The sequence below is a fragment of the Ochotona princeps genome, chromosome 1 (assembly GCF_030435755.1).
Source record: "Ochotona princeps isolate mOchPri1 chromosome 1, mOchPri1.hap1, whole genome shotgun sequence".
Lineage (NCBI taxonomy): Eukaryota > Metazoa > Chordata > Mammalia > Lagomorpha > Ochotonidae > Ochotona > Ochotona princeps.
This window is the reverse complement of record NC_080832.1, coordinates 101,574,216-101,588,063: the sequence shown is the minus strand read 5'-3', so window position 1 is coordinate 101,588,063 and position 13,848 is coordinate 101,574,216. Positions and strand designations below refer to the sequence as shown.

The following is a 13,848-nucleotide window of genomic DNA, read 5'->3' as shown; positions in this document are numbered from 1 at the left end:
AATTTTTAAGCAACAACTGCTTATTACAGAAAATTTGGGGAAAGTATAGGGAGTTTTCTTTAAAAAGGAAGTATCCATAAGTAAAACCTGCTACATTAAAGAAAAATTGTCATTTTGGCATATTTAAGATTTTAAGAGAGCAAGGATTATATTACATAGAGTATCTGTCTTATTTTTCTTTGCTTTTAGAGTTTCATCTGTGTCTCCCACCCTGGGTGCAGGCAGGGTCACAAGTAATTGATCTATCTTCTACTGCTTTCCCATACACATTAACAGGGAAATAAATTGAAAGTGGTGCAGCTAGGACTCAAACTGGCATCCATATGGGTTGCTAACACTGCAGACAGTGGCTTACCTCACAGCGCCACAGAACCAGTCCATGTTTCCTGAATTAGTATAAGCAATGCCAACAGTAAGAAGCACAACAATGCCAACAGTATTACTGTGCCAACAGTAAGAAGCACAACTTTCACAGTACTCCAGCCTTGATCAACGCACACTGGCTACTAGGTGAGGCATAAAGAGGAACTATGTCTCAGATGACGACCCCAGTGTTATGCTATGAGTGTCTATCATCTTAAAGACCTCTCACCTTGATAGAATAGGGTCCTATAAAGATAAGTGGGGAAAAAATGTTCATGTAGAAGAGGTGGCAAGGATGAAATAGCAAGGATTAGATGCAAAGGGCAAAGTTGGGACAATCAGTTTTGTCCCCCTTCTTTCTTAGCTGCCTCTTGATGTAGAAAAAAGTGCTCCATCCTTCAGGAGACAGGCAGTCTAGCCCAATGTGTTCTGAACAAACTCTCGTCTGAAGAGTTCAAGGCAGGAAAATCTCTCTGAACTTAATTTCCCCACTTGTTAAATGACAAGGTCAAACAAAGTCCCTAAAGATCATTCCATGTCTCCTGATTCTACCACATTCTCCCATTTTAAGCTAGCAGGGAAAGATGCCAGTGTATTCCCTCTTCTAACAATATCATCAATCTCATTTTTCATCTGACTAGATCAAGTAGTGCTTGGCCTACAAGAGATTCCAGAAGCTCCATTCCTCAGTCCTTCAAAAAATACAGATTGGGCAAAAAGACAGGGAGATTTTTAAGTAAGAGAAAGCGAGACAAGGCTCACCGTGGCCATTGCAGTAGTAGATCCACTTCTCCCGGTTCTGGGTTGGAGTCACGGATTTCTTCAGCCCTGCCTTCTCCACAATGGTGCTGGGATCCTGCCGGGGCCCTTTTTTAAGAGTCCTTGAGCTCTTCCGCACGCTGCACACCACGATCACCACAAGCACCAGCAGCAGGAAAAGCACAATCATCCAGGGCAGATGCTCGTTGATGTCAAAGTGCTTGTGTAGGTTCTGCCTGGGGTGGCCTCTCTTGGGGCCCTTGATAGGCGTGCTGGATTTCTCACCCGCAGTGGCCTCCATGGATGGTAGCAGCTTCAGGATGTGTCTGTGGTGGGGGCCTTGCTGGTGGTTGACTACTTGGAGGATAGGGAGGGTCCTGTTGGTGCCTTCCTCCCCTCCTGCTGAGCTTGTGTTGTCAGGGACTGTCCCTTCCTGGATGTCGCTTGGTACCTTTGGTCTAACAGAGGCAGAAGAGTTGGGTTCTGTTGAGTTCATGCCTAGAAAAAGAGTAAGGAGGCGGGGAAGAGCTTTTCCATATTTGGGGATCCATATATCCTCCTCTCCCTGGTCATCTCTAAATTGGGCCAGATAATCAAAGAAGAGATGACCTTTGGATCTTAAGAAAAAAAAATCACATTATGTGTTTTTATAAAGACTCTAACAGCATTTTTATGTGGAAGATAAGAACTCAACTGAACAGCTAATTTCGCTCCTTGTGCCAAAACCAAGAGACTCCAGGAATTCAACATTTGAACTTCATGGCAACATCTACTGTATTTCAAGCACCAACTAGATACATGTATGTTCAGCATGCCAGATAACACTTTAATTATTGTTCCCATTTCTTTACTTCAAAATGGCGGCTGTCAGGAGGCTGTCTTTACAAAGTCATCATGAAGGTCAAATATTATCTCAGGACAGTACACTAGGAAACATTATTCAAGTTAGTTATAAATTCATAGAAATGAGTTCAATCAGAAAGGATCTGAAAATAAAGGCTAATTTTTTAAATTTTTTGTCTGGGAAAAGAAGGGCATTAAATTAACTGGGGGGGAAATGCACTTAATATTTCCCAGATGTGAACGCTAGCTACCTTCAACCTGAAACAAATTTGCTTCCTCCCTGAAACTTCATCATTCCTTCCCAACCTTTACTTCGCCTTGGACTCTCTATCTACCCCTCTCTCTCAAATGTAATGAAATTTTCTCCCCTTTTTCATCTTCCTTTCCTTCTGACTGTGTCTGTTCAGAATGGACTCCATGCTGGAAAATTTTCCATCTGAAAGGAATGTGAAACATTTATAGTGCTCATTTCCTCAGTAAGTTTCAAATCAAGGCCTGAAGAGGTTAAATGACTTACAGAAGGTCACACACTGTCCTTATTTCTCTCGATTCTGATTTTCTAGTTTGATATGACCTAGTTTCTAAATAACTGGTCTTCTGTAATAGAAAACTTCTGAGTGTGCATGTTTCTAACAAGTCCAAAGAAGTTAGATTTAATTAGAATAAAAATGAAGGTCCCCTTCTCCACAGGATGATTTTGGAACACACAAAATCTAAAATTAAAAAAAAAAAAAGAAGGAAACATCTTTAATATAAGGCCACTCTTGGTACCTCCTATGGGTTCAAAGTGGTCTTCAAACAAATATTTGATGGTGGTAAGTTACCTTTGGGAATGTAAGTGGAGGAAGGAACTTCATGGGATTCCATGTGCTCAGTGCGTGAGGAGATGGCTGTGGCAGGAGAAGGTGAGGTCGTGCTGGAGGAGGGCAGGTGCATGCCACAGACATTGTCTGTCTCCTTGGTCCCTGGCTTGATCACGACCAGGTTCTGACTCAGACAATCCGTGTGTGTTTTGCATTTCATCACACTAGAAGGCACATCAGAAAAGGTACCCCGAGCACACTGCTTACACCGGACGTCCTCAATCTCTGTTCCTTTCTTCCGTACACCCCACCCCACAGGACAGACTGTATGGGGGGCGCAGGTACCATTAGACTGGAACATGCCAGGTGGGCAAGTGCATTCTCGGTCAGTCAAGGCAGCACAAGGTAATTTCTCAATCATTGGCCATGGGCATGGCTGACTACAGTCATGGCATCTCTCAATGCCATTCTCATGCCTGGTAAATGTCCCCGTGGGGCAACTGCTGCAGACACGCAAGCTTGTGTTGGTACAATGCTCAGAGACATAGGTTCCTGCTGGACACTTGTCACAGGTTAGCACCTGGCCAGTGGCACGGTCAACATGGCGGTATGAGCCGATGAGATTCGGAGCTCTCCATTCTGGCTGAGCTGTGGCGGTGCTAAGCAATCCAAGCTGGAAGAAATAAAAGGGGAGGGGAAAGAAGAAAAACCTCTGTTATGAAGGGGCAGAGAAACAGAAAGGACCAACAACTGCAACATCTGCATCACTGGTCCTGTTGAAGGTCTGGTGGTAGTACATCTTCTTGACGCTACTGCTATACGACACAGTAGGAAGAGTGAAGTCAAGACCTGGATCCCCTCTGTGAAGCTCTTTTTGAGCTGCCTGGCCTTTCCTCAACTTCCTCTTTTTCCATTTGTAAAATGAAGCTATCATACTTCTCAAATTGGTTATAAAAATTAAATGAGAATATGTATTTCAAAGCACTTTGTAGCTAGCATTAAAAATGCTATGTAGATAGAATTCAAATCCCCTACTGCAAGAAGAAAATAAACTGGTGAGCAGTTGTCTTCTTATTCCTGACCCAAATCGTAAGCTGCTATTCCTTGATATCAGTACAAAGCAGCTGAAAACCAGGACGGCATATATTCAAGCGGCTACTTTCAAGGCACCAGATTGCCTGTTTGGGGTTAACCTACGAATGTGGTATCACTTATAGGAGGTCAAATTTTTTGTTTATTAAAACAGAGAGGCCTTTGGCACTCTTGTGAATGCGCTTTAAACAATAACTAATGCTTTTTTAAACACCTTGATTGTTTAGCCTTTGCAGGCCAGAGCCATAGCAAGCATGGACCAGAAGCCACATAAGTGGGCCCAGTAAGAGAAACTCAGCATACATCTAAATTAGATACTTCATTCAACTAAACCAGATATTAAACCAGCTTCTAGAATGAAAATTGAGAAAGGGACGTTGTATTTGTGATTTCAATGTTGTAGTCCTTTGAAGTAAAAGCAAAGAGTGAGGGTAGAATATTAAAAGGAAGCTTGCCTACATTAGTAAAGATTGAATTTCTAATAGCTTTTACTTCAAAATGCAGTAACTTCATGTATCAATTTATGTGGAGTGGACACTTGGTGTAGCCCTAAGTTGTCACTTGAGATGACTGCATTCCATATTGGAGTGTCAGATATGGAGTTCTGGCTCTACTTCCTGTTCCAATTTCCTGCTTATATACATCCTAAGAGGAAACAGGTAACGGCTCAAGTGATTTCACTCTGCTGACTACATGGGAGACCCAGAATGAGTTACAGGCTCCAGACTTCGGCCTGTCTCAGACTAAGCTATTGAAGGCATGTGGGAAGTGAACTAGTGGATGGCAGTTATGTCTCTCTCTCACTCATTCTGTGTTTATGTGCATGCGTGCATGCACGCCACTGCTCTTAAAAATAAATAAATAAGCAAATAAATAAAAGTTAGGGGCCAGTATTGTGGATTAAACCATGACTTGGAATGGGTTGAGTCCTGGCTGCTCTGTTTCCTATCTAGCTTCCTGCTAATGTGCCCGGACAGCAGATGATGATGACGCAACACTTGGTTCCTTGCCACCCATATGGAAAACCAGGATAGAGTCCTGATCCTTGGATTTGGCGTGGCCCACCATTGGCCACTGTGAGTATTTGGTGAGTAAATTAGCGGAGGATGGAAGATTCCATTCTCTTTCTGTTTTTTGAATAACCAAAAAAATCAACTTTACAAAAAAATAAATAAAATTCAAATAATGACTATTACTAACCACAATACCAGCTACCCAACAGAAAATTCCTTCTCAATTTGCTGCTGTACCAATAATTAGAGAGAATAAAGCAAGAATGTTGTCAAAGTAATCAGACTTCCTGTCTTAGTATCTTGGAACTTAACTCACAATTCAATTCCTCCTTCTGGAATTTAGGAACAAACCCTAACATTTCTTTTAACTGAAATATCTCCTTTAAACCCATTTTCAGCTTATAAGAATATATTCATTTTGTTATTTAATATGACACCAAAAATGAAAAAGCAGAAAAAGTGATATGCCTTCTTAAGAAGCTTAATTTTATCTTGGGGCCCTAAGAAAAAACCTTCTGTTTGATGATGATTAATTCTGTAATATCTTCCCTTTTCTCTCTCTTTCACATTCTTGCTCCTTCATGTACAAAAACAGCCCCAGCTACCCTTTTCTAAGCACATCAGATACACCGGGTAGAGGGATTTGTATTGTAGAGCCTAAGCTTCATTTGCCAAGTACACCTAGGACAAGATGAGACCCAGGCTCATCAACACAAATGACCCAACCCAACAAGACTGCAGAGTGGCTCTGCGCTGTACTTTTTTTTTTTTTTAGTACCTACATGCAAAATCAGTTTAAGTTAGCTGCAGTGTTCTGAAAGTTTAAGAGATGTATAAGTAACTCAAATGGCAGGTTATTAGAAAGTAGAAGATGGAATCAGATTCCTGACCAAGGAGTGGTGGCTGGAACAAACATCACTCTGATGTGCTATGATCCAACTTTGCCTCCCTACCTCTGTGGGAAGCTGGGTTGTGAGCCACATACATATACCTAGAACATCAAGGAGGCTAGTTCTGTCAAAAGAGCAAAGGGTCATCACGAATGGCACTGAATAAGTATGTGTCTGAGGTCTGAAGTGAGGACTAGACTCCGTATGTCTTCTTCTTTCTTCCCAGGTAACTTGTAGTTCCAGGTAGAGGATGGTAGGTCCTGAAACAATCACCTGATAATCATATTTCTAGCAGTCTCCCTAGTACACAAAACTTAACTCCAAAATGACCACACCCTCATTCTTTCTAATGCTTTAAGTGGATTTTCCAGTTCTTAAGATACTGAAAATGTATCTTTAATTTACTCCAAGTTAAAGGAAGCAACTCCACCTTCTACAAACAGAGCTAACAAGCAGATGCCATAGTGCACTTCACTGTGCAGAACACTAGAAATCAGATTTGTGAAAAAACTTTTCACAGAGCTGGCATGGTAGCCTTGTGGCTAAGTCCTTGCCTTGCATGCGCTGGCATCCCATACGGGTATCAGTTCATGTCCTCGCTGCTGCACTTCCCATCCAGCTCTCTGCTTGTGGCCTGGAAAAGCAGTCAAGGATGGTGGTAGGCTTAGCTCCGGCCTTTGCGACCGTTTCGGCAGTGAACCAGTGGATGGATGATCTTTGTGTCTCTCCTCTCTGTAAATCTGACTTTCTAATAAAAATAAATAAATCTTAAAACAAAAAACTATTTACTATGAATTCACTGGACAAACGATCTGCTACATGGGCATAGAGTACTGTGATCTGAGTTAAGGACAGAACTTAAGAACTCTATGACAAGACGCAAGACTGACAACCATCACATATGTATAGGTGCCACATTGTGATCTTAATCCAAAGCACAATGACAAATCAGCATGTGCTGTCTAAATGGTGGAGACTGAGGAAGCATATTACCACACTGGTGAGTGACAAGGTTATCTGGCTAGAGAATGAAAGGTGAAAGGTAGCTCAGGGAAGAGTAGTAAGAAAAGTCCATGGGGACCTGGACTAGGGTGTTGGCTGTGGATATCCAGAGAGGGTGACAGAATTGGGGGTTTGCTGAATAATTCCCTAAGGAAAACAGAAATTGATACTTTTCATATTGAACTCCCAAGAGCCCGAGGGAGAACAATGCTCTCAAGGCTGCCCCTGGTGCCAGGGAAGACTAGGGTATAAACACTAAACCATCCACTCCTGCCTTCCACAGAGCAGCTCTGCTATACTCATTTTCTAATGTGGCTTCCAAGTAAGGATCCACATAAAGGAGAGTTTATTCCTAAAATAAGTTTGAGGATCACTAAGCTTGAGGGACCTCCAAGACGTCTGCCAATTCTGAAGTTAATATACCAACCCATACCAACCTGTCCATTGTGCTACTAAGTTGGAGAATTGCTCCATGGGGTCTCTTTCTGTACATATACTCTGTTGTGGGGAAGAGGTGAGAACTTTCCTTTCTCCTTCAAGAAACCCAGTTGACAGGTAAGGGAAGCTATTTTCCCTGTGGCCTCTTAGTCAAGTGAAGATAGTCCATCTAAAACTAGAGTTTGTCTTATTAGTCTGGTTGCAACTTCCTGGTTACTAAAACAATTAAAACACAGTAAAGGACCTGGTATTATGGCTCAATGGCTAAATCCCTGCCTTGATGGCACTGGGATCCCATAAGGGCACTCATTCCTGTCCCGGATGCTCTGCTTCCCATCCAGCTATCTGTTTGTGGCTTGGGAAAGCAGTAGAGGATGGTCAAAAGCCATGAAACCCTGCACCCATGTGGGAGATCTCGAAAAAGATCCTGGCTTCAAATTGACTCAGCTCTGGCTGTTGCAGCCACTTAGTGAATTAGTGGATGGAAGATCATTCTTTCTGTATGTCTTTCTCTCTCTAAATCTGATTTTCAAAAACAAATCTTTTAAAAAAAGCACAGTGAAAATCATTAAAGTTAATTCCAGCTATGAATGAAAGAGAATGAAGTGGATCAAGTTCAATGCTAACATGTAAGATAATCCTTCTAAAACTTAAAAGCAAGATTAGGTGACTCCTAATGTTGATGCCAAGGGAAACACCTGAAGTTGGAGATACAGTCATTGAAAAGTGCGTAAGAGTGGCAGTCAGAAAACCTGAGGCTAAGATTTTGCAGGTTGGGGCTGGCGGCGTGGCCTAGCAGCTAAAGTCCTCGCCTTGAATGTGCCAGGATCCTATACGGGCATTAGTTCTAATCCCAGCAGTTCTAATTCCCATCCAGCTCTCTGTTTGTGGCCTGGAAAAGCAGCTGAGTAAGGCCCAAAGCTTTGGGACCCTGCACCCATGTGGGAGACCCAGAAGAGTTCCCAGGCTCCTGGCTTCGAATTTTTAAAATCTTAAAAAAAAAAAAAAAAGATTTTTCAGATCAAGGGCCTCACTTCAGATCTTAAACACAACAACAAAATTACCTAGGAAGCTTTTTTTTTCTAAAGATTTATCTATTTTTATTGAAAAGGCATATATGCAAAGAAGAGAAGAGACAGAAAGGAAGATCTTCAGACCACTCCCCAAGTGGCCACAACGGCCAGAGCTGAGCCGATCCAAAGCCAGAAGACAGAAACTTCTTCCAGGTCTCCCACATGGGTGAAGGGTCCCAAGGCTTTTGGTCGTCCTCGACTGCTTTCCCAGGCCACAAGCAGGGAGCTGGATGGGAAGCAGGGCCGCTGGGATTAGAATTGGTGCCCATATGGGATCCTGGCACGTTCAAGGTGAGCACTTGAGTCGCTAGGTGCAGCACGTAGTTTTTTTCTTTCTTTTTAAATTCATATTCTGAGTCTCATCTCTGAGATCAGTGTTGTTGTTCAGTAGAGGTCAAGAATCTGGCTTGTTTTTCACTTCACTTTTCTTTAGTGTGTGTGTGTGTGTGTGTCTGAGAGAGAGAGAGAGAGAGAGAGAGAGAGAGAGAGATTTGTCTTCTAAAAGACTCATTTATCTTTGAAAAAGTTATAGAGCGGAAGAGACAATCATATCTTCCATCTGTTGGCTCTCTCCCCACATGGCCCCTGCTAAAATGAGCCTACTAAATGCATTTATTCAATCCAAGGGTTATTCAGAACTTGGATGTAAATAATATTTAGGCAAAGATGTACAGAATAGAAGATTTATGTTCTTGTCCAGGCCCTGTTTTAAAACCAGCTGCACCTTGTTTTATTCACTTTACTAATAGGGTGAGCTAGGTGTAGTCTTCTAACTGTTCATAATTATTTAAGTCAAATTCCACATCCTGTGAAGCCTTTAAAACTATTCCTAGGAATGAGCCTGCAGCAGGTTAAGCCTTTATCCCACATCAGGGTATCTGCTTTGAATCCCAACTACTCACAAGTTCTGGTCCAGCTTCCAGCTAATGTGTGCTCTGGGAGGCAGCAGGTGATGGATCAAGTACTCGTGTCCCTGCTACATACATGGGAAACCTGTATGGAGTTCTGGGCTCCTGGCTTCAGCCTAACCTAGCCCCGGCTTACTGTGGGATTTGGGGGAGTCAATCAGCAGACAGAAGATGTCTCTGTGTGTATGCGTTTCTTCCTCTGTCACTTTGTCTTTTAAATAAGTAAAATCTTTAAAACAATAAATGTAAATAAAACAAATCTTTAAAAAGTAAATAAAACTGAGTTCCAGTAGATGAGTGACACCGCATCACATTTCCTGTTTCTGCTCTTCATATTGGCGCTTAATTACATACTGTCTACTAATGTTGACTGAAGGCCCCCTAAGTGTATGTACTTATCTTCCCATAATGATTGCAAGCAGCTCAAGGCCAGGGACATGCATTTCTTTCCTTCCTCAATGACCTCAATAATGGAGATTACTGAAATAATAAGCAAAACACCCTCTGAGCCAATGGTCCGCAAAATACATCTTGTATACCAACAGCTCTTAAAAATAATTGGAATCTAGGCATTTGTGTGGGTCCTGCCTATGGCTGCTTTCATGCTAAGGTAGTAGATTTGGGTGGTTGCAACAGAGACCATATGGCTCTCAAACTTAAAATATTTACTATCTGGTCCTTCATGGTAATAGTCTGCCAACACCTGTGCTGAGCAATCAAAACAAGTGTCAAAAAATAGAAGCTCACTAAGGGAAGCCCTCAGAACTCTGGTGTACAGTGAGTTCTGGGCTGCCTTTCCTGACACCCTTGCCAGTCAAACACAAATCTGATCTCTTCATGATGATGTCTTCATCGTCTGTTCAAGACTCCCAGCCCTTTTCCCTCATGACTTAGGATGAAATGTAAAATCTTTAACAGAGATAAGATTCTTATGGGAAGCCATTCCTGCCCATGCCTCCTGACTGTAAACAAGTTGCATCACATTGCCTGTGGTTTTCCCATAGGACTACTGTAATTCAGTCCTAGCATCTCTCTTTTGTTTGTTTGTTTAGTGTCTTCTCCTCCGAGTTCACTGAGGAAAAAGGGCAGGTCTGTTTTAGTGATACCACCCAATCCCTCAAGAACCCAACTGATGGTGTAACAGACAACCATGCTTGTTGACAATGTGAATGAACGGATTTTCAGACCGCAAAACATTAAAATGTAGAGTTGGGGGAAGTTGCCAAAGATGAGCATGCATCTAAAGAATAAGAAAACTTCAAACCCTCCACAACGTAGCCACAATATATAAGGATACGAAGAACTCTGGTGTTCTGTGTGTGAGGGCAAATAATAAAATTTACCAATAAAGACACCAAGGGTATCATGCTGTTTCACAAGAACCATAACCAGTTTTCAAGAATTATCCTCTGTGTATAACAGAAGTGTAGTGCAGACTAATACATTCAGATGTGGGGACAAATGCAGTCTGTATCTATGCATCCAGACCAAAGATGGACTCCCAGTGAACAGTTGATAATATCCTAACAGTAGGATGCTGGACTCTCTGACACTGTCCATGCCTACAATGTCTGGAAACATTTCAATAATAGCAAGATGGACTTGGAACTGTTCATGAAGGACCATCCAAATTGTAATACCAGAGGGGAAATCATTGGGGTGGGAGGAGGGAACTTGGGGCGGGGGGGAAAGGATGGGAAATCCTAGAGCCTATGGAAGAGTTTCATAAAGCAATAATAAAGAATAATTTAATAAAAAAAAGAATTATCTCCTGCAAGGTGAGGGGCTTAAGACAACAAACTAATGTATTTGAGATTTAAGCACCCCCATCTTCAAAAAATTTAACCATTACACTGAATAGGTGCTTAGAATTATAAGAAATATATTGAGATTTTACTAAAGTTTATCCATGATCCATATCAGTTTAACTTATGTGGAAAATCTGATTCATTCAGCACACTTATTTCACCAGCAATATTCATATGCCCTCCCAAGCTGTACAGGATGTCAGTATACTATAAATACTTATTGCATGATTAAAGGTAAAACGAGGATAAATCTAGGGTCAAAAGAGGACAGAGTAGCCTGCTGTAAGGGCTTCCAGGGCCTTAGAACTCACCCTGGTGACCCACATGACACCTGTGTGGTTGTCATTTCTCCAAGGCGCAAAGATTGACCAAAGACAAGAAACATCTGAATGAGCCGATACCTGTCCGAATGCTGTTGACTCTTTTTCGCCGAACAGTTCTTATTCCATGATCTCACCTTCACGCAAACAAAAAATTCCTTGGAACTTATGATTACAACATATTTATGCCACTCATCTTCCCTATCAAGTTCCCTATCAAGTTACATCATTCCTTTCCCTATCAAATTCTAGTAAATACTAAAAGAAAATGAGCAAACTCAAAGTAGTGATGCACTTTGCCTATTTACAGTGGTCAAGCAGGAACACTGCTGTGGATTTGTTATTGATTCTTTCATAATTTTGCATGACATTTTCAAGAGGAAACTCAGTTAACGTGGAGACAACAAGGCAAGCAAATCATGTCTGAAATGATAACTGGAAAACATGAGAACATGATCAAAAAGCCAAAAGCCATTCAAAGCTGGGCAGAATTTCTTACTCATTTTGACTTTCATGTTGTTCAATCTGCAATACTAAGACAAGAGCTACATGGAATTCTCAACATTTGAAGGCAGAAAAAGAACACATGAAGAGAAGCTTCCACAAATTACAGAACCATTTCTAGTTGTGTTATATAAATTTGATTAGCTTTTGTGGTTCTGATTAAAAAAGAAAAGTCTTATGTTGTAAGCAAAGGTAGGGACTGATCTAAAAGATGACAAACAGGGAGAATGCCAAGGCTAGAATGTGCTGGCTAATCAAGATCAGAATGAAGTAAGCCCAGGGGACACTGGAACAAGGGAGGAAAAAGTATGCAAGACTTCATCCAGAAACTGCTTTGTCTGGGACCTGCAATGCAGCTGAGTGTGCACTCAGCAATCCGTCAGTGAGCCACAGTGTCTCTTTCTATCACAATAGTTACTCCTAAGACTTCTACTCACATGTAGAAGCCAAAAGTGGGCTCTCCATTTATTTAGTCACTAAATATACATAAATCGACATAACAGACAGTAGAGTCCACATAGAGAATGCTATTCTGCTAACTAAGAAATTTGCAAACAGCATATAAACCAAGGCCAAACCACCAACTCCTACAGGAGATTACAAGCAATATAGGCAAGCAGGCCCAACCCAACCAGGTACCAAGTGGGTATGCTATTGTGATATAACAGGAAATATGTATTTGCTCTCCGACCTTGGTTCATGGTCACATCTCATAAAACCTTCCAGAGTATCTTTTGTGTGCTAGAGGGTGTAGGCACTAGATGATTTCTGGATAGGAACTGGTCACCAGAAAGACCAAGACAGAATCATAGGGTTGGGACTATTAGCCCCATTCCCAATCTTTTGAGTGGGAAGAACTGAAGGCTGAATTGATTCGTACAGTTTAAGCAGCTGGAAAAAAATCATATCACAAAATGTCATGTTTTGTGACATATGACAACTGTGAAATTCAAATTTCAGCATCCATAAATAAAATTTTATTGGCACAGCCACACCCATCCTTTTGGGTATGGCTTAAACCTATTTTTGTCATACAAAGACAGAATTGAACAGTTTCACGGCGATCACATGACCATGAAACAAAAAATACTACTTGGCTCTTTATAGATAAAGTTTAACCAGTTCATTGTCTCAAAGTTTAGGAAATGCTTCCTATTGGAGCCTTCTTTTGGAATGGCACAATAAACATTAACCTGCTGAGCACTCCAGTAGGTTCTGCAAGAAATATGCCAGAATGCTGAAACCAGCAACCCATAAATGTACTTGACCAACCAATTTTTTATTCACATGGTGTTGTTTTAACTGCAAATGTGACACTGAGGTCCAGACATCAAAAAGATCAAATACAAAAGTCAAAGTTATCAGAACAGTTTATTTATCCCATGGTTTTCTGAATATAAAACAAAAGGAACAATAAAAATTATCCTCATTCAAAAAAGAAAACTGATTGAATCACATAAGCCTAAATTTGTTATTAAAAATAACACTATCGTAAGTAGGATGTAAAACATGTCATCTATAGCTAACAAAACCTTATAATTGGGGTGAACAAGTGGGCACAGACTTCAGAATCCACTTGGGATGCTCACATCTCATTCTGAAGTGTTCGGGTTCGAATCCGAGCACTAATCCAACAGCTAGGTTCTGCTTCTGATCTAGCTGGTAGCTAGTGCTCACCATGGGAGGCTATAGGTCCTGCAGGTTATGAATCAAGTAGTTGGGTCCTTGTCACACCTATCAAATACCTGGCCGGCTTTGGCTTAGTCCAGGCCCAGCAATTGCAGGGGAATAAATTGGTAAACATGAGATCTCTGTTGCATGTCTCTCTTTCCCTATCACTGTCCTTCTTGCTTTTCAAAATAAATAAAGCTTATAATAAAAATGTGTAAAGAATTCATGGAAAGGTGGTCAACTATTCCACTAAATGGTTGAGACAGAAGACTAGCAGTAATAACCAATGTAACCACGATATGACTAAATGTATGACTTCCCTAGCAATGACAAAATGCAAATTTACACAACTGAATGTCCT

The 13,848-nt window shown here is 41.3% G+C and overlaps 1 protein-coding gene across 1 annotated transcript in view; it reads right to left on the bottom strand.

Moving 5' to 3' along the window:
* TNFRSF21 (TNF receptor superfamily member 21) overlaps window positions 1-13,848 on the bottom strand; it is a 68,885-nt gene that overhangs the window by 45,057 nt on the left and 9,980 nt on the right. Inside the window, exons 2-3 of the mRNA XM_004590424.4 lie at window positions 2,790-3,441; window positions 1,126-1,620 (exon numbers count right to left, since the gene is read on the bottom strand). Coding sequence (XP_004590481.2) covers window positions 1,126-1,620; window positions 2,790-3,441 — 1,147 coding nt within the window. The remainder of the gene's footprint in view (window positions 1-1,125; window positions 1,621-2,789; window positions 3,442-13,848) is intronic.